Here is a 24789-nt window from a genome sequence, read left to right as displayed (position 1 = left end):
CGCCCCTCCTCTCGGCTGACGCGGCCGCGGGCGGGCCCGGAGCGCGGCGGTGTCGGCGGCGGAGCGAGCGCAGCGCGGCGCCAACATGGGGGCCCAGCTGAGCACGGTAGGCGGGGAGCGGGGCGCCGGCCGCCGCGGGCCGGGGGGCATCGCCGCGGACCGGAGCCGCGGGCGCCGGGCCTCCATCTCGGGCAGCGCCGACTGCGGCCGGCCTCGGGGGCGGGGCGGGGGGGCCCGGCTCGGACGTGGGACGCAGGACCCCACCCGGCCCCGCCCTGCCCGCCGCGCCCCGGCCGTCCCCTGGCGGCCGTGACTCAGGCACCGGGCTCCTGCCCTCCGGCCCGGCCCTCCCGGCCGAGGGGCGTCGCCCGGAGCCGGGGTTAGGGTGGCGGGGGTGGCCGAGCCTTCCGGGGGAGCCCCGCCCCTCTGCCCGGCCCAGGAGTGCGGGTGTGCGCGCCAGGGATGGGCGAGTGCAGGGTGGGGGCGGTGAAGGAGACTGGTGACCCCGCGTGTGAGTTCATGCGTGTGAACACGTGTGAAGTGTGAACGGGCGCTTCTGTGCGAGTGTGAGATGTGTGTGTGACCGGGGTGTGGGTGTGACGTGTGTGCATGTGCAACCGTGTGTTTAGGGGTGTGTTTAGGTTTTAGGGACGGTGAGTGAGTGTGCAGCTGTGCGGGAGTGTGAACAGGTGCGTACCTGCGAGTGTGTGCGTGTGGAGTGGGTGTGTGTGTGTGCACACGTGCAATGTTGCTGGATCACGGAGTGTTTTTTTTTTTAACCACCCACCACCCCTGAGCCCTGTTCTGGGCTGCATGCTGGGCTCTAGTTTCTTTTAACCCATGAAACTGGCGAGGCCCCATTTTACAGACGAAGAAGATGCCGCCGGGGCCTTGGCCACCTGCCCGGCTGGCCGAGTCTGAACTCCAGGGCCGCAAAGTCCACTGTCACACTGGCATGTGGCCGGCCCAGTGCCGCCTCCTTTGGGCTTCCTCAGAAGCCGCAGTGGGGGTGGGTGGCCTGTGTTTCCCCTCCAGGCTGTGGCCAGGTCCGCCCCCCACACTCTGGTCCTTGGGGCCCGCTGGGGTCCTCTGGGAGCAGGAGGCCCAGAGCCTCTTGCCTGGCCTCCTCCCCGCCTCGCCCTCCGGCTCTCTGTGGCCCCCCCTTGGGTAGGAGGCAGAAAGCCCCTGGCCTGGCCAGTTTGCTCTGGGTGAGCGGCCCAGCCTGGGACTCAGGGCCCTTCAGACCGAGGGGCAGCTTTACTCAGGGCAAGCCTGGGGGCATCACCCCAGCTCCGTGGAACGTCCTGACCGTGTTCCCAGAAATTGTCTTCCTTCCTTACCGCTCAGCCTTCTACCCCCCAGGCCAGACACCCCCCACCCCTTGCTGTTTTCCCACAGGGCTCCTCACCTTCTAGCCATCCACGTTGCCTGGATTTGTCTCTGTGTCCCTTCGATGAGCTTCCCTGGTGGCTCAGACAGTAAAGAATCCACCTGCAATGCAGGAGACCTGGGTTCCATCCCTGGGTCCGGAAGATCCTCTGGAGGAGGGAATGGCAACCCACTCCAGTATTCTGGCCTGGAGAATCCCATGGACAGAGAAGCCTGGTGGGCTGCAGTCCACGGGGTCGAATAGAGTCAGACACGACTGAGTGACTAAGCACGCACCCTGGGATGTGGCTGCTCAGTATTTTTACTGAGTAGCCAAGGACCCCCTGTAGCCCCTCCGTGAGGGACAGAGCCCCATCTGAGCGTCAGGAGACCTGTCCCAACTCCTGAGCCTCCTCTGTCCAAGGGGTGGTGGATGGTCCCTTCCTCGTGGGCCCTGCTGGGGTCCCCGCTTGGCCCAGAATACCCGGAGCAGACCCCAGCCCTGCCTCCGGGCACAGAGGCTCCACGCAGTCTGCCGGAGGCCCGCTCGGGCTTGGGGCGCCAGACTTTTTATCTGGGACGTGCAGGCCCTGCAAGAGGCCTCCTCCCACTCACGGAAGAGGGGTTAGCTCTGGACTCTGCCAGCCACCGGTGGGTACACGCTGGGGGGTTTAGCCGGCCGGCCCCAACCCTGATTCCCCTGCCCCCAGCACAGATGTGAGCGCTCAGTGGATCCGGACAGGCCGCCACCACAGGTAGAGTCCAAGGCTTTCTCCTGCCCCCAGCAGCCCTGTGCCTAGTCTGTGGTCCCAAACCCCCTGCCCCTGGGCAGCAGGGCTGGGTCTCCCTTGCAGAGGGCGGATCGGCTCTGCACCCGCCCCTCCTCCTGGGCTCCCTTCACCCCAAGCCTCGGGCCAGGAGCCCTTCGCTGCAGGACTTCCTCTGCACCCTCCCACTTCCTGAGAAGGGGGCTATGAGGGAGGTGGACGCTCAGATCCCAGCCGGATAGCTGGCGGGCAGGCAGCAGGCAGGTAAGCCTCAGCACAGGGGGCTGGCACCTGGGGAGGAACATGCCTGCCAGGTGGAGGTCCTGGCAGGTCCCTTTGCCCGCTGAGACCTGACCTGGGTAGAGAGGATGGCAGGGTCCCAGGGTCGGGGAGGGGGAGGGGGTGGAATTCCAGGGGGTGAGCAGCTGGCAGGGTGCCGCATGGGGGGTGGCAGGGCTACCCCGCCTCTCTGCTCTGTTGGGCAGGCTGGGGGCTCCCTGGAGACACCCTGGTGCCCCATTTTCCTCTCCCCGTCCTATGTTATCAGAGGCAGGGAAAGGCAGGTGGGTTCCGTAGGGGGCAGAGTGTAACCTTTGAGGCACCAGGTCAAGGCCTGGGAGGCAGCTGTCCCCTAGCCCCCGGGGTGGCCGGGGGGAGGTGGTGTGTGTATATGCGTGTGCGCACATGTGTGTGCAGTGCACTGAGGAGCTGGGGTGGGGCCTTAGCCTCGTCCATCCTGTTTACTCTGCCCACTGTTTGCAAGGGTGGCAGGGCGTCCCAACCCCTTGTGGGTCTGGTAAAGCCTCCAGTTTCCCAGAGACAAAGCTTTGACCTTTCCACTGCACTCTTTTCTCTGCCAGCTGTGCCCACTGGGCTTTGTGTCCTGAAGGACCGACTGACAGTGAGAGTCTGCCCACAGCTGCCACTTGGAAAGGAATTTGTGCAAAGCCCACCCCTGCTCTCTTCAGTGGCCACACTGTCCGCGGGGGCAGAGTTGTGGTCGCGGGGCTCAGTGCGCAGACCGAACTGGCTGCCAGTTCTCACCCTGCCTCAGTGTCCTCACTGAAGTAGGGTGGCCGTAGTGCCCGCGTGCTGGGCTCGAGGACCTGTGCTCACGCGGAGCAGCCGGGCAGAGGGACTGGAGGAAAGACCGCTTATGTTTACCCATCAGTCCCAGGCCAGCTCCTTCCAGCAGCGGCTCCAGCCCCATGTCTGGGAGGCAGGTGTGTCCGCCAGGAATTCAGGATCCACCCATCTGGCCGATGCCTGGTGGAGGGCCGATTCCTGCCCTCCCCCTGGGGGCATCTGGTCTCTTGTCCTGGTTACTGAAACATTCGTATAAAGTAAGAGAAGTCAGAGAGACTGTGGGGTAGCCGCTGGTGCTTGTCCCCATGTGAATTAATCCACAGATATTTACCAAGTCTCTGCTCTGACTGCTGGAGATGAGACACCAGGGCCCTCGCCTCTCTGTGTCTGCCATTCTGCATTGTGATCGCGCGTGGGGAGCTGGCCCAGGCGTGTGAGCCCCAGGCTGGCATCCAGGGCATACGGAGCTGGTGCCTGGAATGTGCAAGTTCTGTGCGAGGGCCAAGGTCAGTGTTGAGGGCTCGCCTTCAGAGCTGTTGACGAATGAGCCTTTTTCACGGCTCAGCACCTACCCTGGGTTGGCATTTGGGGCAGGTGAAAGATTGGAGGAGAGAGACGGGATCCGGAACGCAGACTCTACTCTGGGCCTTGCCAAGCCAATGAGGAAGGCAGCTGGCCCGTCACCCACGGCTGAGGGTCAGTGAGGAAACGCAGAGGAAGGTGCTTTGCAGACTGCACATCGAACTGCAGGTCAGGGGTGTATGTGAGTCGCTCAGTCGTGTCTGACTCTTTGTGACCCCATGGTCTGTAGCCCGCCAGGCTTCTCTGGTCCATGGAATTCTATAGGCAAGAATACTGGAGTGGGTTGCCATTTCCTTCTCCAGGGATCTTCCCAAACCAGGGATCGAACCCGGGTCCCCTGCATCACTGGCAGATCCTTTACCTGCCAGCCAGGGGTCTTAGTTATCAAACCTGGCTGTGCATGCACTGAAACAGCTGTGCTGGGAGGAAGGAAAACTCCAGGGAGCACAGCTCCACTTGGCTCTTAATGTCATTTAAGTTTATTTCCAGGGCTGCCGACAATAGTGATTTCCTGCAAATGTAACTTGGCTCAATTTTTTTCCTAAACAATGTTCCGGTGGATATGCCTTCCCTGATAGACGTGGAAGGGGCCTGGAGCAGAGGAATCATCAGAGTGCCCCACCCTCATCCCCAGGGAGTTGGCAGAGGGCAATGGGGGCTCTGGAAGTCTGCTAAGGGCTTGATTAGCCAGGGAGGGGCCTGGCAGGTGAGATTTGAGGTTTGAGCTGGGCTCTTGGAAGCTAAATAGGAAAGGAATGTGCTGGTTGGATGAGGGAAGGGTGTGCAGAGGCCTGAAGCAAAAAAGGCTGGTGACAGGATGGTAGGGACCTTGAGCGTAGGCAGTGGGGAGCCACGTGGTGGGTGTTTGGGGGACGGGGGGAGCGGCCTGTTGCTTTGGGCTGCTGGGCCCTGGCTGCAGGAGGTGGGAGATGGGATTTCGGTGGAGCCGGGGATTTGGGCTGTGGGCTCCAGGGCATCTGTCTTGGGAGGCACCTCCAGAAGAACCAGACTACACAGGACTGGGTTTCATGGCGGTGAGCAAGTCACTTAACCTGTCTGAAAAATGGGGACAGCAGTCTCACTCGTTTTGAGCGTGGTCCCTTGAGGACAGACTTTGCTTATCCTTGACTGGATGATAGTCACGGTGCTGCAGCCTGGGATTGAAGTGAGGATTAGCTCAGAGGATTCACCGCCCACTCGTGGAGCAGTGCCAGCTCGGGGCCACGTGTGCTTTTGGGCCATGTGTGCGCATGGCCTTTTCCAGCCTTGATGCCCTCCCCGGCCTTAGGTGGGACCTTCCTGAGGAAGGTGCAGCCTGGAGAGGTGAAGATTCTCTCCTGAAGTCCTGAGCTGGGTCTCAGCCCCGGGTCTCCTGACCCTGGAGTCCTGGGCTGCCAACGGGCCTTTTTTCAATATTTATTTTATTCATTTATTTATTTGGCTGTGTCTGGTCTTAGTTGTGGCACATGGGATCTAGTTCCCCGACCAGGGATTGAACCTGGACCCCCAGCGTTGGGAGCGAGGAGTCTTAGCCACTGGACCGCCAGGGAAGTCCCCCCAATGGGCCCTAAATAAAATTCAGGGTGGGAGAAATAGCACATGGTGGTCAGGACATGGTAGGTGGTAGGTAAATGAGCAGGAGACCAGAGACCCTTTGTGAGGCCTGTGCAGGCCAGGGGTTGGGGGGTGTGTGCTGGGGTGTGTGCTGGGGCCAGCTCCCTCGGGCCTTCCCTTTACACCCACTGATACAGACCAGGGGCCCCGTGGGATGAGGCCTTGGTTGCACGCAGCCTGGAGGCCCTGTCTGCCGGAGAGGCACGAGGCACTGTCGATGGTGTTCTGAGCCCCACAAAAGGCCTGTAACCAAAGCTGCAGCTGGGCAACTTGAAGCTGCTGGGCCGGTTTGGGGGGCAGGGCCAGGCCTGGTGTGGAATCCTGGTGCCTGTGTTCTTGCTTCGCTTGTGGTGGGGGCCCCATGAGGGTGGTAGAGAAAGCTCCTGTGTGTGTGTGTGTGTGTGTGTGTGTGTGTGTGTGTGTGCGTGCACGCACGCACATGTGCCCACACTCCCCAGGTTATAGTCCGTGACCTCAGCCCCCTACCTCATCTCATGTCCCAGCTCCCCTGGGTGGTAGGCCAGTCAGTGGCCCTGACCTTCTTTCCATAGATAAGAACACCAAGGCTCAGAGAGGCCTCAGGTACTGGCAGGGCTTCCAGGAAGGGAGGAAGCGTTGAGACTGGGCCTAGAGAGGGGAAGATCTTGTCAAGAGGTCTGCAGAGGAAGCAGAGAGGCCTCCCTGCAGGCAAGGAACTTGGCTCTGAGCTTCCTGGCAGCCAAGGAAAAGGGGGAACTTGCGCGGAAGAATATGCACGGTTGTCTACCGTGAGAACCAAGCTCAGGGAGGTACCCTAGGGAGGCCGAGTGAACAAGCTCTGAGACCGTTTCCTTGAGAACCAGTGTTTGGGGAGAACTTTGGGTTCTTGACCTCGCTGTTTGAACTGCTAGTGTGGACTGCCTTCTTCACTTTTAATTTTGAAATAATTTCAACCTTCCAGTAAGTTTGGAAGAGTGCATAAAAGAGCCCTTATATACTCTTCACCAAAATATACCAGATGTTAACATTGGTTGTATTTATCTTATTATTGTATGTGTGTATTAGTAACCGTTTGAGAGTAAATGACATTATGTTAATTCTTTGCTTCTAAATACTTGTGTCTGTCTCTTAAGAACAAGGACTTGCTTTTGCATAACTGCAAGATGGTGATCAAATCGGAAACATACAGTGCTATTGTCTAATCCATGGGTCTTAATGCATGTTCTGCCAGTTGTCTCAGGATTGTCCTTTACAGCTGTGTTCTCTTCCCCCCGGCCCAGAATCAAATTCAAAACTGCCCATTGCATTTTTTCTGCAGTTTTTCTGTCCCTTTGGCCTCTGTACAGTAAGTCTCCTCCATACGAACCTTGTCCCTATTCCTCAGGGGAAGTGGCGGTTTTCCCAGCGACTCAGAACACAGAAACACAGGGGTATAGAGTTCATCCCTTACCCACGAACCTGTAAGTTGCAGACTTTCAAAGATGCGAACGTGTGTTCCATCCGCGTGAGGCGTGAATGAGAGCACACTGTCTTGCTCGCCCTCCGTCTCCTCTGCTGGCGGTCCTTCAGCTCCACCGTTTCCCAAGCTCCCGCCTCCAGTCCGTGACTCTTCTTGTCGGTTGACTCAGTGCCAGGCCCTGTGTGCCAGCTGTTGTACTGGAATACTGTATTTATCAAGGTGCTCTCCTGTAAGATTTTAAGTGTTGTCTTTATTTTTTGTTTGTGTATCATTTGTGCGAGAAGTATTATAAGCCCAGTACAGTACAGTACAACATAGCCGATTGTGCAAGCTGGGTGCCTGTGTCAGGCTTTCGAACAAATTGGACTTCACAAAAGCGCTCACGGGACGGAAGTTGTTCGTCGGTAGGGGACTTCCCTGTCTTCATTTCCTCTGACTGCATATAAATTGTCACAAACTAGGTGGCACAAAGCAATGGAAATTCCTTCTCCCACACTCTGGAGGCCTGAAGTCTGAAATCGGGGTACTGGCAGGGCACGGTCTGGAGGTCGAGGGGAGGGTCCTTTGCTCTTTCATGCAGCCCTCTCCCCTGAATCTTCTCTCTCTGAGAAGGACGCTTGTCATGGGATTTGGGGCCTGCTGGCAGAATCCAAGAGGATCTCAAGTCCAGGTTTTTTCCTCCCGGTTAATTTATTTCAGCAGCACTGGGTCTTCATGCTGTGAGAGCTTTCTCTTGTCGCGGCGAGCAGGGGCTACTCTTCGCTAGGGTGCCCGGTTTCTCACGCGGCGGCTTCTCTCGTTGTGGAGACGGGCTCTTGGGGTGTGTGTTTCCATAGTTGCGGTGCGGGGACTCCAGGAGGTGCAGCTTGTGGGCTCTAGGGTGCAGGCTCAGTATTTGTGGCGTTTGGGCTTTCCCTACCCTGCGACATGTGGGATCTTAGTTCCCCAACCAGGGATTGAACCCCTGTCCCCTGCATCGGCAGGCGGATTCTCATCCACTGTACCACCAGGGAAGTCTTCCTTGGTTTAACTACAGCTGCAAAACCCCTTTTTCCATCCCCACGATCTGGGTGGACAGGTCTTTTGGGGGCCACCCTGCAACCCACCAGAGCCTCCTTTAATCTGGAACCCGTTCCTCAGCCTTCGTTTCTCGTGGCCTTGATATTTTTGAAGAGTCGTGCCAGTGGTCCCAGAGGACAGCCCCTCGGTGTTTCCTCGTGTTGGAGGTGGGTCCCAAAGAAGGCACGGGGCAGTGCCGGCCCCTCTCACTCCATGTCAGGCGTTGTCTGGTGAGCCTGGCCCCTTTCCTATGCTGCTCGCTGGTCAGGGTGGGGTCTGCCAGGTTCTCTACTGCAGGGTTGGTCTGAGCGGTCTTGAGGCTGTTCTTGTCTTCTCCTTGGGTCTCGCTTGTGGTCTAGTTTGTGGAAGCTGCCCAGGACGCGACTTCCAGATGGCCCAGGGTAGCCGCTGCACCCATGTACATGCCCAGTGAGGTCACAGGCCTGCTGGGGGACAGCCTGGGCTAGCCGCTTTCCATGGCTGAGTTCCGTCTTGACAACCAGGAAGTGTGTTTTCTGATCCCCATTTCACCGACGGAGAAGCAGGGCAGAGAGGCTCAGTGGTTTTGCTTCCCAGGGACAAACACAGCTAGAAAGAGCAGCAGGCTAGTTGTCTTTCTTTGCAAGGATGTCCTCCCCAGGTAAAACCTAAGCAGTTTTATCTGCCCATGTGATTTGAGTTTTCTCTGTCTTCAAAGTATCCAGACCACCTCTCAGGGTCTTTGTGAGGCTGAGAGCACGGGGCAGGGGTGCAGGGGGCTGGCGAGGAAGAGCCCCTTAGAGCCACATAGCAGGTTGAGCGTGATGTTGAGGGCGAGGACTGATGTTATAAGAGCGTGGCTGGGGAGGCAGGTGGACTAAGGCTTGAATTCCAGCCCCCCACCTGCCAGCTGTGTGCCTTTGGGTGAGTTGCTTCGCCTCCCTGAGCTGTTCCCTTGTCTGTAAAGCGGCAGTGACGTCAGCACCTTCTTCAGGGTCGTTGTGAGGTTAACCCCCGTGTGGGGCTCGGCACGGTGCAGAGAGCTTCGGGGGACCTTGCAGATCACCTTTGTCCAGTTCAGTTCAGAGGAGGGGAAAGGACTCGACCAGGGTCACCCAGCCAGCAAGGAGCAGAGCTTCCCAGCGTCCAGCTCAGTGCCCTGGCTGCCCCTCACACCTGAAAGCAGAACCCCAGGGCTCAGGGGTTTGTCTGTAGAGAGCTAGGACTTGATATCACTTAATGCAGGGAGATTGACTCAAGGAGGGAGGAAGGGAGCACAGATACACAGTACTCAAGGTTAAGCACAGGTGCTTGGGAACTTTGTTCTGAGCTTCCTGGCAGCCATAGTGAAAAGGGGCTACATGCTCAGTTTCATAGCTTTCTTTGTCCCTGTTCCTCAGGGGAAATGGAGCTTTTCCAGTGACGTAGTAACACCCTGATGGGTTTCATGAGTTTGAGTTTTGTATTAATAGCGTCTCCCAGCTGGCACCAAAATGGAGCCAGGGTGGGGATGGTGATGAACTGGGGAGAGGGTGTTCCTGGCAGAGGAGTGGTCCAGAGCTGTGGACCAACTGGTGTGTTTGGGGGGAGGGCAGGGGGCAGACCCTCCCCGGGGCCAAGCTGACCTCTTGGGTCTGCCCTGTCGTTTCAGTTGGGCCACGTGGTCCTCTCCCCAGTCTGGTTCCTGTACAGCCTGATCATGAAGCTGTTCCAGCGCTCCACCCCGGCCATCACGCTCGAGAATCCAGACATCAAGTACCCGCTGCGGCTGATTGACAAGGAGGTCAGTGCAGGGCCTGAGGGGTCCTGGGGCACGGGCACCTCTCTCTCCTTCTCGGCATCAGAGCATTTCATGGGCATCTACTGTGTACTTAGGGCATGGACCCTCATGAAGTAGATCCTATTATTTGCCCATTTTACAGATGGGGAAAGTGAGGTGATGTCCATTTCTAAGGTCTTCCCAGGTGGAGCTAGTGGTAAAGAACCTGCCTGCCAATATAGGAGACATAAGAGATGTGGGTTCAGTCCCCTGGAGGAGGTCCTGGCATCCGACTCCAGTATTCTTGCTTGGAGAATCCCATGGACAGAGAAACCTGGCGGGCTGCAGTCCATGGAGTCACAAAGAGTCAGACATGACTGAAGCGACTTGGCATGCATGCATGCCTATCCATTTCTAAGGCTACCAGTAAATTACTGAGGGATTTGAACCCTCAGAGCAGGTTCTCTGAGCCACACTTACTATCCCACAGAAAATCAGAGTAGGAGGGATGCTGTAAGGATTTTTGGGTCCAGATACCCATTTAACAGATGTGAAAACAGAGGGCAAGAGAGGGTTAACTCGGGTCACATTGTGAGTTAGGGGTTGGGTTAGGACTCAGGCCTAGGCCTCGTGGTCATCCAAGGTGCTGCATCCCAGGGCCCCTTCCTTAAAGACAAGGTCTCCTCCCCTCTCCTTCCCTCACTTCCAGGCCCACCCACTCAGGGCCCCTAGAGTCCTGATTCCCTGCATGTTCCCGTGATCTTGACTGTGGCTGGGTCGGGCAGGCTCACTCCTGCCCTTCCCCTCTTGCCCTTCCCCCCTTTTTCAAACCTCCGATCGTAGTTTTGATTTAAAACCATCCTCTCCCCATCTTTGCCCAGCCGCCCACCCTGTAGGGCCGCCTCCCTCCTCACCATCAAAGCCTCCCCCATGCTATTTCTGGCCACAGGCAGCTGCCTCAGAAGGGGTGTGGCAGGGAGGAACTGAGTCATGGGGCAGAGAAAGCCAGTCACCTGCTGCAAGCCTGAATCCCAGGCTCTGGTCTGTGCCCCGGGCTCCATGTTAGAGCTGGAGCGCCTGTGACCGTAATTGTACCAGGAGTTCTTCTTAGAAGTCAAAAACAAGAAAGAGGCCAAAAAAAAAAAAAAAAAGACCACTTCCCAGATGAGACCAGACTTATCCTTTCAATATATCCTGTACAGTTTCTTCCTACTAAAATGAAATCACAACGTTTTGAATCCTTTTCCTTTCATAAAGTTCTTTTTCCTTGTTTTTTTTTTTACCACGTGGCTTGTGGGATCTTAGTTCCCGGACCAGGGATTGAACCCCAGCCACGGCAGTGAAAGCCCAGAATTCTAACCCCTAGGCCACCAGGGAACGCCCTTGTTACTGTTCTTAAATTCCAGAAGTAGTGTATGATTTACATGTGCTCACTGTAAAAATTGTACTTTTGTAAAGACACATATTTATACGTGCCCTGTTCTCAAGGTGTGAATGTTCCTCTTCCCTGCACCATGACCCCTGTGCAAGAGGGTCCCATTCACGGGTCATCACGAGCCTTTCCTGGTGTCACATTGGTTACGTACATGACGTGTGGACGTTCAGATGTGTGTATACTTAGTTTCTCTAATAACCTGATATTTTTACCTGGCTGTACAACATGGACTTCCCTGGTGGCTCAGACAGTAAAGAATCCGCCTGCAATGCAGGAGATGCAGGTTTGATCGCTGGGTCGGGAAGATCCCCTGGAGGAGGAAATGGCAACCCACTCCAGTATTCTTGCCTGGAGAATCCCCATGGACAGAGGAGCCTGGTGGGCTACAGTGCAGAGTCAGACACGACTGAGCGACTAACACTTTCACTTTCACACACAGCACAGACACCTTTTCATGTCTAACCCAAAGCTGATTCATTCTGATTGACAGCTCTCTGGTATTTTGTCACAGGGATGTCCGCAGTGGACCCTCCAGGCCCCTTTGATTGAGCAGGTGGCGAGTGTCCTAGCAGTTACCCTCCCCCATTGTAGCCTCCTGGTGGCTTTGCAGGGTCAGCAGGTGGGCTTGCTCTGGCTACTTGCTATGGCACAAGGCAGGGTCCCAGCTGCCCGCCCTTCCCCTCTCCGAACGGGACTGGACCAGGTGCTGGGCAGGGTCGCCCTGAGCCCTGAGAGTCTCCTGCTCAGCTTGTCATGGCCAGCGGCTTCCTGGAAGCAGCGGCGTGCCAAGCCCTCTCAGACATTAGCCTGGTGACTCTTGCTGTCCTGGGCTAGAGGCTGTCGAACACAGTAGTCATCAGGGTCTTTGCCTCATTTCTGCTCTTCCTCCAAAAACGTCTGGCATGTGGATTTCTGACCTCGAACCCTAGGACTGCTTGATAATCCTGGAATCCACTTGCAGGAGGCCTTGGGCCTCTGTTTGCAGCTGGACTGTGGGGCAGAGAGACCCACCAGCCTCCAACAAGCCCTGCATCCTGAGTGGAGGCTGGGTGCCGTCTTTCCTGAGGTCCAGGCCTCCTGCCCCAGCTCGCTCACTCCAGTGATGCTCTGGCCCTTTGGAGGTCTCTTGACCCTCCCTGGGTGGTGGCACCGTCCCACTGGGCCTTGCCTCCTGTGAGCACGAGCACAAGTGCTGGGCTGCTGGCTGCCTGTCTTTCCAGTGGCCCCTCCACAGCCACCGCCCTGCAGCGCCTGGTGCAGGGGAGACCCCCAGGGGCCTTCTGGAGCCCAGTCAGAAGGACCGGGTTCACGTCCTAGCTCTGACACTGTGGGACACTTGCCTCCCTGGCCTCTGTTAAGACCAGCCCCCATCCTCAGCCCAGCCTTGGTCCTAAGCCGCCTCTGCCCCGCCCTGGAGCGGAAATGGCCTTTGCCCATTGACCATGCCCTGGGTGCGCATGGCCATGTCCACCTCCCAGGCAGTGAGGCTGCCATGCCTCCTGCCCTGTGTAGCCCTGTCACAGTCATGCCATCCTGCCTTTTGAGGGCTTTTAGTTTAGTGGCTTCTAGAACCCCTCTCTCAAGTCCCAGCCCCAAGACTCACAGGAGCCTTGTCTCAGCCCTCCCCACTCTGTGGTCAGCCTCCAGGCTCTTCCTGCCACCCCAGGACAGGACACATCTCAAGCTATGGCAGAGGTGGTTCCTTCCCTCCTGCCCCTGGAAGCCCTGGAATTTTCTGGGCCATTTGGCAGCCTCCTTTTGGGATCTGGAGCTTGCTTCCTGCCCCAGCCACCTTGCTCTGTGGCCCTGGGCGGGTCACTGCCCTTCTCTGGGCCAACAAGAACAGAACACGTGCAGTGTGTGGCTGACCTCTGTGCCCTCACATACACACGTGTGTGCAGGGCATGTGCCACCTGTCAGTGTCATCTCTGGTGCTGGGGCAGGATGGGGGCTCTGGGTCCTGTGGCCCCTCTGCCCTGGGTGTCGTCCAGCAGCTCAGCCTCCTTGCAGGTCATCAGCCATGACACGCGGCGATTCCGCTTTGCACTGCCGTCGCCTGAGCACATCCTGGGCCTCCCTGTCGGTGAGTACAGCCCCGGCCCAGCCCACACGGAGCCAGCGCTGGGAAAGGGAGGTGGGGGGGCGGGGGAGTTTACATCTCAGTGAGAGCAGGGAGGGCTTCAAGGAGGAGGTATCAGCCATCCCAGGCCTTCGAGGATGAGTGTCACAGCGAGAGGGCAGAATGCTCCAGTGTCCCTGGCAGTGGCCCCAGCACGAGCAAAGGCAGAGAGCTGGGATGTGATGGAAGTCCCTGGGGTGGGGGGCGGTGAAGGGTACAGCAGGAGCCGGGGTCTGTTCAGGCTGTGGTGGGGCGCAGGGAAGTGGGTTGACAAGATCCAGGGGACGCTGCGGGATGGTCCCAGGCCCAGACTCCCCCCGCCATCCTGCAGGCCAGCACATCTACCTCTCGGCTCGAATCGATGGGAACCTGGTTATTCGGCCCTACACGCCCGTCTCCAGCGATGACGACAAGGGCTTTGTGGACCTGGTCATCAAGGTGAGGCCTTGGGGCCACAGCTGGGTGGGGCGGGGGTGACCACATCGCAGCCCAGGCCTCCCCGGGGCCCACGTGCCCCAGAATCTGGCCTCTGAAGGCCCTGTGCTCTCTGAGCCTGGTCTCGGAGTGAGGGGCACCCTGTGGTTCTTAGCACAAGCTGAGCATGGGGGTCTCAGCAGAGGGCAGGGGGTGGGATTCAGGCTCAGTGTCTTCAAACCAGGACAGATGGTCTGCCGGAGAGGAAACAGGCAGGCCCACCAGCTCACGCAGGGCCCGTCTTCCACTTGCAGACGGGGGAGGCCCGGGGAGCTGGGCGCCCGCTCACCCTTGAGAAGCACCCCACAGGCCCTCTGGGGGTGCAGTGTGGGGCTCATGGGTCCTTGTGTGGGCACTGGGGTGAGGGGCTCTCTGGGATCCCCCACCAGTCAGGGGGTGGGTGCACCCCACGGGGAAGACAGAGCCATTAGAAGCAACAGACCAGAGAGACACAGAGAAGCCAGAAAGGATCTTAAAAAACAAGACGCTGAGCAGAAGGAGAAGTGACACTCTAACCCAGTACATTTTTGTGAAAATTAGAAACACAGGCTTTACAGCAGTGAGTCACTTTCTCTGATTACACACCCAAAAAGTGGGAACCTGCCAGAGCTGGTGGTGGGTGTGGAGTGTTAGACACCTTCCCCAGTCAAGGCCCAAACCACAACCCCCAGCCACAGCCACCCTGGCTCAGCATCCCCCTGGGGACCAGGCTTACTGTCCCAATGCTGCTGTGCGGGCCCCAGGCCCCCTCACTGGACCCCAGGATGGGGGATGGGGCAGAAACAGACCCCCGCTGGGCCGCAGCTTCAGCCCCGGGGGTTTCAGGGTCCCGGGCTGGGCGCTGGGTCTGTGAGGGCAGGAAGGGAGCTGGCCTGGCAGTCCTGGCTCTGGCCTGGGTCCCTTCTTTGCTCAGTGTCACTCAGGCCACACGCTGGGTGCCCAGCCCATCCGGCCTTGGGAGCCTGTTTTTGGCTGGAGAGTGGACACTGAACAGGTGGGCACACGCAGGTCAGTGTTTGTTCTGGGGACAGACACTGGAGCTGGGGCGGGGTGATGACAGCTGTGCCCCCCACCTCGTCCCTCTGAGCAGGCAACCGTGAGGCGAGTAGGTGGAGATGGAGGGAGAGGACCCTCCCAGTGCAGAGGCCCTGGGGCCAGGAGGAGGCTTGAGGACTTGAGGGCCGAGAAGGGGAGAAGTCAGTGGGGCTGGGCAGAGCCTTGGAGGCCCTGCAGGGAGGGGCGCTTTGTCCAGAAGGAACGGGAAGGTGGTGAGGGTTCATGCATCTCTTCTTGCTGAACTCACCCCAGCCGGATGTGGAGGAGGTGTTGGGGCGGGGGGATTCAAGTAGAGGATGAAACGCTCACGAGGACCAGGTCCTTCCTGGCTTGGAGACCTCGTGGCCCCCTTGGTTCACCCTGGCTAAAGGTCAGAGCGCTGGCCTGGCACAGAGTGGGCTCTGCCCACTCTCCTCCCCGACCCCAGACACACAGACATGTCGGCTGTCTTGCAGCCACGAGTTCTCCCCTCCACACCCCAGAGGCTCCAAGCCCTGTGAGGCCCCTGGCCTTGGCACACCCTGCCCTGCCCCCTCTCTGCCCACTCCTGCTTGCCCTTCAAGGCCCAGCACAGATGCCGCTCTGTCCTGGAGCTCCTCCTCTGTCTGCCCGTCTCTTTTTCGAGGGTTGTAGCTGCATCCCTTTTTCCCAAAGCTGAAATCCCAAAGGGCACAGAAAAGGGAGTTGTTCCAAGAGTGATGTTTTCATGGCAGCACAAAGCAGAAAGAACTGAACAGCCACCAGCAGGGCCCGCACTGGGCTGACAGCCGTGGGAATCTCCTGCCGGGAGGGGTCACAGACACGGGTCTTGGCAGAACATTACACTTCAGGCCCTCGGGTCGGCTGCCATGGACACCAGGCTGGTGCTTTGCCCTCCAAGGGGACGTTACGGGGAAGGCAGGCCCCCGGGGGGGACGGGGCACAGACAGGTAAGTTCTGACGGGTGGGAGGAGCCCCGAGTGAGCAGGCCGCACGCAGCCGCAGAAGATCCCGGAGCTCACCCTGGCAGCCTGGGAACGGGGGCTGAGGATGGTGCGTGTGTCTCTCAGGTTTACTTCAAAGACACCCATCCCAAGTTTCCCGCTGGAGGGAAGATGTCCCAGTACCTGGAAAGCATGAAGATTGGCGACACCATTGAGTTCCGGGGCCCCAACGGGCTGCTGGTCTACCAGGGCAAAGGTGACCTGGGCTGGACTCCCCAGGGGCCCGGCGGGTGCGGAGGATGTTGGTACAGGTCCCGCCCCTGCTGCTGCCTGGAAGGGTGACTCCTGTAGGGCAGGCCACCTCCTCTCCGGGGCCTCATTTCCCCAGCTGTTAGGGATCAAGGTGGCCGGTGCAGGGGTTGTAGATCAGCCTTGGGCACATCCAGCCCACAGAGTAGCTCTGTCAGGCTGAAAGCAAACCAGGGGAGGGCTGAGCTGGGGCCCTGTTTCTCCAGCCTCCTGCTGCTCTTGGCATTTGAGCTGGCCCTAGTCCCCCCACTTCCCATCCCCTTCACCTGACTGGCTGGGGGGGTAAGGTGGTCGCCACACCCAAACCCTTGAGATGGGGCAGGATCTCCAGCCCGTCTGACCCCCAAGCACGGTGTGTTTGAGAACTGGGTCTCACCCCGTCTGCTCTCCCCAGGAAAGTTTGCCATCCGTCCAGACAAGAAGTCCGACCCTGTCATCAAGACGGTGAAATCTGTGGGCATGATTGCAGGAGGAACGGGTATGTGGACCTAGATCCCTGCCTGAGTCCCTGGTGGGCGGAGTTGTTGAGTCGGGGGCAGGGTGTGGGACACCACACAGGTTACGAGCGCCCGGGAGCTGCATGAGGTCAGGGTTGTCCTGGCACCTCCCCGGGCATCTGCCTGGTGCTGTATGTATGCAGCAGGCACTCACACAGCGTGTGGGGGTGGCTCATTTTGCAGGCATCACCCCAATGCTTCAGGTGATCCGCGCCATCATGAAGGACCCTGATGACCACACCGTGTGCCACCTGCTCTTTGCCAACCAGGTCAGTGGGTGGTCCTTAGGTCTGTAGGCCCGAGGGTAGGGTGCTGGGTAGGCACTGCTCAGGGGTCTGCAAGGCGCTGTGGAGATGCTCGCGATGGCTGGAAGGTGTGTTGAGTGTTTTGTGCACAGCAGCCTTGCAGCAGCTGGTGAGGTTGGGCAGAGCTAGAGCGTCTGACCCGAGCAGGGCTGCTTGGTTGGGGGGGTAAGGCCCCTGGAGCACCCCCACACCGAGACTGGCTCCCCTGGCCGCTTCCTCGGCACCTCAGCACTCTCTCTACCGCACGTGGAATTTGGGACCCACCAGGGACGTGGGAGGAGCCTGAGGGTGCGTCTGCACAGATGAGGTGCAGAGGACGCACCCGCACGAGGTCCCTGAGCTGGGGGTGTTGGGATCGGGTTTGGACCTGGGCTGTCTGGCTCCCGAGCACATGTCCTCCTCCCCACGCCTGCCGCTTGCCTGCCCGCCCTGGCCTGCTGTGTGGCCTTGGACAGGTCATTCTCCCTCTCTGGGCTTCCCTGTCTCCCTGAGGAATGAGCCGATAAAGCCCGGTCATCATGAGGATCTCTCCAGGCTCAGCGTTTCATGACTGAATATGTGGATTTTGTAGTGAGGCCCCTTTGTGGGGAGGCTCAGACGGGACACCCCTTGCCTGTGTGGGGGCACGTGCACCAGGCCCCCCACACCTCTCAGATACGGTTCAGGTCAGCCTGCCCTGGGTCCGTCTGGCCCAGGCTCTGCCCCGTCCATCTGCGAGGACGCTGAGCCCAGAGGGGAAAGGTTGGCCTGATGTCCCTGGACTCCCACACAGCTGCAGAAAACTGCCCTGAGGTCAACCAGTGAGGCCTTGACCAGGCCCAGGGGTGGGTGGACAGAGCCAGAAACGCCAGGCTGGCCGGTGGGGTGAGCGGGTGGGCTGCACTCGGCTTGGTGGTGCTGGGCAGTCTCCGTGGAGGCCTTCCGTCGCCTGAAACGGCGTCATTTTGCCCGTCGGTGGGGGCAGTGGCTTCTGTCATCTGTTTCTGTATTTAGTCAGTGTGGTGTCACAAGTCACGTAGCCTCTGAAAGTTCCACTCCACGCTTGTGAGGGAGCGAGAGTGAAAAAAGTGCAAAAAAAAAAAAAAAAGTATCGTGTGAAAATTGTTCTGACCTCAGGGTCCCGCTGGAGGGTCTCAGGGACCCTGGGGTCCGCAGGGAACCCCACAGGGGGAACCACGGCTTTGCTCCAGTCGGGCTGTTGCCTCTCCCTCCTTCCCCGTGTGCCGTGCATGCTTGGCTTGGACGGGGGCCGCAGCTGCTTCAATTCCCCATCTGCAGTGTAGGGTAACGGGGGCCCACCTCTCAGGACCCGTGTGAGGACTGAGGTGGCCTGGGACAGGAGCGCTTAACATCGCAGATGCGTGCGTTCTTCCTGGAGGCACCGGGTGGCCGGGAGTGGAGGCCGGTGGGGACCCAGGACGAGGAGGGAAGCCCCGCTTTCAGAAGGGCATCAGGGAGACAATAAACAGCAGGGCAGCCTGGTTCTTGGGCAGGGAGACTGATGTTCTGAAGGCATCGGTTCTTCAGAAAGTAATACTCAGAAGTCCCAGTAGGATCATTTTTTTCCTTTTATGATATGACAAAATGATGCACTGTGGCCTGGAAGACAAAGTATACATGGGCAGCCAAGAAAATTTTGAAAAAGAAGAGAGACAAAGAAGAATACTAAGAAGTGTCAGTGATGAAAATAGCGCGGCTCTGGAGCCGCACGTGAGACCTGGGTTTACTGGACTAGCTGTGTTTCTGGGTAACACAGCGGGAAGTCTGGACTGTGCTGGAACATGCTAGATATGTGGCTGTTTACACTGAGGCTAGTTAAGATGAAATAAAATGAAAAGCTCCCTTTCCCAGTCTCACTAGGCACATGTTGTTGGTTCCATAGTCTCCTGTGACCAGTGGTTAGTTTCCCTCTTGGATAACACAGATCTAGAACATTCCCATCATTATAGAAGGCTCGGTTGAACAGCCCTAACCTAGAAGCAGACCTGAGTGTAAATGAGACTCTATATCTGATGCAGGTGACATGTCAAACCTGAGGAGATGAAAAGGAGTGTTGGGTTAGTTGCTGTGCACTTGGGAAAAGTGAAGTAGGTCCATACCTTACCTTATAGAAAAATGAAGTATGGGTTAAGGATATATGTGTGAAAAAGTGAAGCTTTAAAAGTAGAGGGCGAGCCTTTTTAAATACAAGAAGTATTACTGAATGAGTGAACAAAGATGGTCAGGCTAAGCAAGACACTGGAGGAGAGCCCGTCAAAGACTGATGGAGTCATCTGCTTAAAAATGAAAAGCTCCTCTGGGGAAAAAGTTCGCAAAGAGTCGGACACGACTGAGCGACTGAACTGAACTGAACTGATAAATAAGGTAGAAAGATAAACAACTGAGGATGAGACACATAATGTATCATCAATAAAAATATCCTTCATATAAAAAGTTTTTACAAACTAGTAAGAAAAAAATATGAGCAGACCAGTGACAAGCTTACTAATAATAAAAGATAAAACACAAGCTTTATTTTCCATCAATCTGATTGGCAAAGCGTAAATGAGTATTACCTAGTCCTGGTAGAGGTGTAGAGGGGTGAGTACCTCAGGACTCCCTGCTGGCGTGTGTGTTGGTTGTAACCTACGTGGGGAATAAAGCAGCGGCTTGTATTGAAGGCCCTAACTATGTGGAGTTGTCTGCCCTGGACTCCACTTCCTCAAGTTGATCCTAAGGAATTGACAGGGCGCTGAGGGTGGTCAGAGAGGTGTTCACAAAGGAGGATGTTCAGAGGATTTCCATGCCTCTCGTTGCCTGCCTGTCCCAGCGGGGGGCTCAGGAGAGGTCAGTGAGCGGGTGACCTTTGCTGGTTGACGGTGCTCTTTGTCCCTAGTTTCACAACAGTCCTATGAGTCAGTCGTGCCCTCACTGACTGGAGGAGCCAGATCTGAGTGACCTGCAAACATTCCAGGCAAATCTATGCTTAGGAATGGAAAGAGGGAACGTTTCTGGAGTAGATTGCTAACACTCCCTGGGGGTCTAGGAAGACTTCTTGGAGGAGGTGAAACAAGCTGAACTCTACAGGGTCGCGTGGGGCTGGCTGAGTGAAGTCAGCGGGGTGAAGGTGGGGAGCTGCACGCCAAGCAGAGGGATTGGCGTGGGCAAGGTTGCGGGTTGTGTGATGTGGGGAGCTGCATCTATATTCCCTAAATTATGGACCTATTGATACAGCCTGAGATGCCAGAGCATAAAAAGACTCGGACTTGCCCTGGAAGCTTTGCCAAGCGTGTGGCCCACGGGTGGGCGGGATGACCAGGGTCTCCAAGGGCAGTCCCTGTCGCTATCCCTCCTGACCACTGGGCCCTGTCCGCTCCCCCAGACCGAGAAGGACATCCTGCTGCGGCCCGAGCTGGAGGAACTGAGGAACGAGCACTCTGCGCGCTTCAAGCTCTGGTACACGGTGGACAAAGCCCCTGAAGGTGAGTGTGCCTGGGCGGGTGGGCACGCTGGCCCATGCGTGCCTGTGCTGCAAGCCCTCTGCCAGGTGGAGCCTTCTGTCCACGAGGTCTCCCTTGGTCCAGCTCACGGTGGTCCTGTGAGAGGAGGGCAGTGAGGAAAGAGGGATCAGAGAGGGGAGGTAAGTGCCCCACAGTGCACAGCGAGAAAAGCCCAGAGCTGGGACTTGAACTCTTGTCCGCCTCTTATGGAGCCCTAGGCCTACCCCTGCCTGCACTGCTGGACATAGAAGACCGGCGTTCTCCCCTCGAGCTGGGGCCAGTGCTGGGGGCGACGGGTGATCGTTTCCACAGTGCAGTCACCAGCCCTGGGGGTCGGGCTGCACTGATGTACAGTTCCCTTCACTCTGCCTGTCCAGGTGTTTGGGCTGTTTGCCAAGGAGTCATAGGAGGCAGGGACTGAAGGCTGCCCCAAAACTCGAAACAAGGCTGTCCTCTGGGAGCTAGACCCTGCTCCAGTCTCCTGCCAGCAAAAGGCCTGGCCGCACTGTTAGTTGGAGAAGGGCATGGCAACCCACTCCAGTATTCTTACCTGGAGAATCCCATGGACAGAGGAGCCTTGCCTGGGCTACAGTCCATGGGGTCGCAAAGAGTCAACAGAAAAAGACACGACTGAAGTGACTTAGCATGCATAGCATGCATGCAAGCACTGTCGTGGACACCGCCCTCTGGTGGTGGCACCTGGCAATGCCGAGACCAAAGTGCCTCCTCCTAGGAACTGTTTTAAGAGGAACCAAGTAACATGGCCCAGGAAGAGATACAGTTAGGTAGTTTTCTGGTATTTTACAGTTACGTTTATTATTACCCTGACCACGATTCGAGAGTAGCTGGAGGACTGCTGTACCATCAGGTATAAACTGGAAAAGGCCGATGTTGAAAAAGAACAGGGTACCAGGCCAGCGTGGCGATTGTGGAGCTAGAGGAGTTGAGGGAGGGGCCCACTGACCACGTTTCCGCCACAGTCTCTTTCAGTATACACACAAGAGAAATACTTGCCTAAAAAAAAAATCTTGTAAAACAGATGTATCTTATACACCTGTACATTTCATATACTAGCAAATAGGGTTTAATCCCATGAAGTTTTTTACAAAGTACTTGGAGATCCGTTAATAAAATGTGATCTACCTGCCTATGTCCTGCCCCATTCCAGGGGGATTTTAGGCAGCTTATAGAGACTTATGGAGTGAGTCAGAGTGAAAGAAAAACACGGGCAGGCCCATAAAATAGAATCTAGAGTGAGGTTTGTACAGGAGCGTGGGCTGTGATGCACCCTCCCAGCAGCCAATGTGAAAGGGGAGGTGTGGTCAGTGACTAAGCACAGTGCCGGTGAGGTAGAATATACCCCACTGCTCAGCACAGAGGAGGCTTCCTCATCCAGGACCAGCTGAGACCGACTTATCCCCCTCCCTCAGGGGACACCCCCCGTCCCTCCACCACCCCACCCCCGCCGTGGAGTGTACAGGGCATGACACAGGGAGCAGTGTCCATTTAGACAAGATCCCTCGGTGACCTCCGCGTGACCTTGGACTTCCGCAGCTGCGTTTCTATTGGTGTCAAAGGCTTTAGTGAGGTTCTTCCAAATTGTGAAGGACAGAGAGAAGCCAGATAATTGGGTGTTTGGAGCCAGAGGGACTCAGGGTGCAGGCCTGGTGGAGCCCTGCTCGTCTGATAGATGCAGTGATGCTCTGTCTGCTGCTCACGCTGCCGCGTGGCCCTCAGTTTACTGTTTCACCGGAGCAAAGCCAGAGGGCTGGCCTGGGTAAGCCCCCCACTCACTGGCCGGGGCTCAGAGGCTGGCCTGGGGTCAGGCGCCCACCATGGGATCAGGAGGTGGTTGATGGTAGCTTTTCAGAGGGGAGGGAGCAGGCAGCGGGTGGTGGGCATCAGGCAAGTCCCTCTGTTTGTCCCTCCGGGGTTGAGATCCTGCTGAGCTGCTCGGCACGGGTCATTTGAGAGCCTAGCATGTGCCCTCAGTCCCTAGGCAGTGTTTGTCCCGACTGACCATTGAAGAACTGCGGAGCAAGGTGAGCTTCAGACCGGGTTGCTCCTCATGCGTCTGCAAAAGGGAGTCACGTTGTTGGGCAGTACAGGTGATGGGGGCAAGGAGCCATGTGCCAGGACTGGCTGGTCCCCATCCCTGAGCAGCCCCCATCAGCGGGTCAGTCCTGAGGGTCCGTGTGGGACTAGAGTCCTGCCAGCCCCGGGGCGTCAGGTTCTCACCATGGGCACCTGCAGTCACTGGGAGGAATAAAAGGCAGCTCTGGATCTCAGGTGAAACCTGGAGACACAACTGCGCGTGTGCATGTGCAAGACAGGGAGGCAAGCAGGACTTCGAGGAGGCTGCTGTTTTGAGGATCCTGCATCTGGAACCTCGGCCTGTGTCCTGGCCTCACTGTTTTCTGGCTCATTTCAGTTCAGTTGCTCAGTCGTGTCCGACTCTTTGTGACCCCATGGACTGCAGCACACCAGGCCTCCCTGTCCATCACCAACTCCCAGAGTTCACTCAAACTCATGTCCATTGAGTCAGTGATGCCATCCAACCATCTCATCCTCTGTCGTCCCCTTCTCCTCCCGCCTTCAGTCTTTCCCAGCATCAGGGTCTTTTCCAGTGTGTCAGTTCTTCGCATCAGGTGGCCAAAGTACTGGAGTTTCAGCTTTAGCATCAGTCCTTCCAAAGAATATTCAGGACTGATTTCCTTTAGGATGGACTGGTTGGATCTGCTTGCAGTCCAAGAGACTCTCAAGAGTTTCCTCCAACACCACAATTCAAAAGCATCTAATGCTTATTTGGGACACATTCCTTTGTTCATTATTTATTGAGCAACTACTCTGTGCTCGGCTGTCTAGGCACTGGGACTACAGCTGTGGACTAGAGATGGCTCCTTGTGGGCCAGCGCCCCATGGAGGGAAGAGTCAGGCAGTAGGCACGGGGCTGGTAGGTAGCAAGAAGAGGGGTCGGGGGTAGGCAGCATCACCCTGACCAGCCTGGCACTGAGCACTGGCTGGGGGGCCTCTGGGACCTGGGGTTGCCTCACTGTGTGACCTGAGACAATTCTGGGTCCTCTGGGCCTCAGTTTCCACACCTGTAAAATGGCATCAGTAAGCCCCGCCCTGTCCATCCACGAGGGTCACACAAGAGGCCAGTAGAAGTGAAAGGCTTTGCAAACTGTAAAGTATGGTTAGGGAACCTTGACAGGCTTGCATTTGTGAGCCAGGTGAGCCAGGCAAGGGGGCAGGGGATCAGAGCCAAGGTCTGCTCCATTCTTCCGTGTTTGTTGAAAGAAAGGAGGAATTCACAGGCACAGCAGCTTCATCACAGAGGAGGGGGCGGTGGGCAGTTGGTGGTCAGTCACACGGCCACCCTCAGGCTCACCTGGTCTCCCGTCCTGCAGCCTGGGACTACAGCCAGGGCTTCGTGAACGAGGAGATGATCCGGGACCACCTGCCGCCCCCAGAGGAGGAACCGCTGGTGCTGATGTGTGGACCCCCACCCATGATCCAGTACGCCTGCCTGCCCAACCTGGACCGCGTGGGCCACCCCAAGGAGCGCTGCTTCGCCTTCTGATGGACGGGCCCTGCTGCCCGCTTTCACTGTACCCTGGCCACACCCACCCCTCCTGCCGCTGTTCATTAACACCACCCGCCCCGCGTCTCCAGCTGCGGCCGGGTTCAGCCTGGCCTGCCCGTGCCTGGGAGGTCACCCCGCTGGGCTGGCCCCTGAGGGGCCCCTTTGGGAGCAGGTGTCTGTTACAGGTGGGCTGCTGTTGGCCACCTTTAAGACAGATTCCTGTCTAGGCCTCGCCGGAGATGTTCCTTCCCTCTCCGCCCCCTCCAGCATACACACTACTGGGTGGAGGCTGCCAGCACCATGCTCCCCAACCTCCCCAGAGCATCCCACACCCTGGAAATTAGCAGAAATGTACAGGCAACCCTTAGCTACAGGCCGCAGGCCCTCACCCCAGCTGCAGACCATCGCCTGCCGCCCCTGCCTGCTTCAGGGCCATGGCCAGGCTTCCACAGCTGACACTACATGGTAGCTGACACCAGTAAGTTCCCATGGCAGGGGCTGCTGGGGTGAGAGGTTGGCCAAACCACCCAGAGCCCAGCAGGTCCGGTCAGCAGGGAGGTGGGCTTGTCCCTGGGGCTGGTGTGGGAGGAGGGGGCTGGCCGAGGGCCCTTCCAGCTGGCACATGGGCTCTCCCAAAGCTTCAGCAAAAACACCCAAACATTCGGGCAGCTTTGGAAGTTCCAAGCAGTCCACCTCCCATCGACTGCCTTAGCGTCCCGGGCAGCCAGCCCTGATGGCAGAGCTGAGATGGTGTGCGTTTTATTCATCCGTCCCAGAGCACCTGTGCTGCCCCTGCCCCAGGTCAGGGAGATTTCGAGTAGAGCCCCTTGTTGGAAGGACATTCACAGTGGCCTCGACGTTGCCTTAGACACAGCGTGTTAGCCTCTTGCATATCGGCTTTTTCAGAGTCATTTATGAGCAAACAACATTGAAGTAAAACTTTGCTAGTTTGAA

At 57.7% G+C, this 24789-nt stretch overlaps 1 protein-coding gene across 2 annotated transcripts; it reads left to right on the top strand.

Moving 5' to 3' along the window:
- Positions 1-24789, top strand: LOC133248481 (NADH-cytochrome b5 reductase 3). 2 transcript variants are annotated; one of them, XM_061418748.1, is made up of 9 exons: positions 1-106; positions 9545-9676; positions 13098-13170; positions 13538-13644; positions 15786-15915; positions 16363-16446; positions 16649-16734; positions 20132-20231; positions 23660-24789. In XM_061418748.1, the coding sequence occupies exons 1-9, from the start codon at positions 86-88 to the stop codon at positions 23830-23832; spliced, it is 906 nt and encodes a 301-aa protein (XP_061274732.1). In that variant the 5' UTR covers positions 1-85; the 3' UTR covers positions 23833-24789. The 2 variants fall into 2 exon arrangements, with proteins under 2 accessions (XP_061274732.1, XP_061274733.1); XM_061418749.1 differs by lacking the exon at positions 1-106 and adding an exon at positions 2366-2399.

The sequence above is a fragment of the Bos javanicus genome, chromosome 5 (assembly GCF_032452875.1).
Source record: "Bos javanicus breed banteng chromosome 5, ARS-OSU_banteng_1.0, whole genome shotgun sequence".
Lineage (NCBI taxonomy): Eukaryota > Metazoa > Chordata > Mammalia > Artiodactyla > Bovidae > Bos > Bos javanicus.
The sequence above is the reverse complement of the archived record's forward strand: the minus strand, read 5'-3'. Positions and strand labels throughout refer to the sequence as shown.

Excerpts from the sequence above, each read along its gene's own strand:
- LOC133248481 (XM_061418748.1), top strand. The coding sequence starts at position 86 with ATGGGGGCCCAGCTGAGCACG. Across the intron at positions 9,677-13,097 it reads TGCGGCTGATTGACAAGGAG|GTCATCAGCCATGACACGCG; the intron begins GTCAGTGCAGGG and ends GCCTCCTTGCAG. Across the intron at positions 16,447-16,648 it reads CATGATTGCAGGAGGAACGG|GCATCACCCCAATGCTTCAG; the intron begins GTATGTGGACCT and ends CTCATTTTGCAG.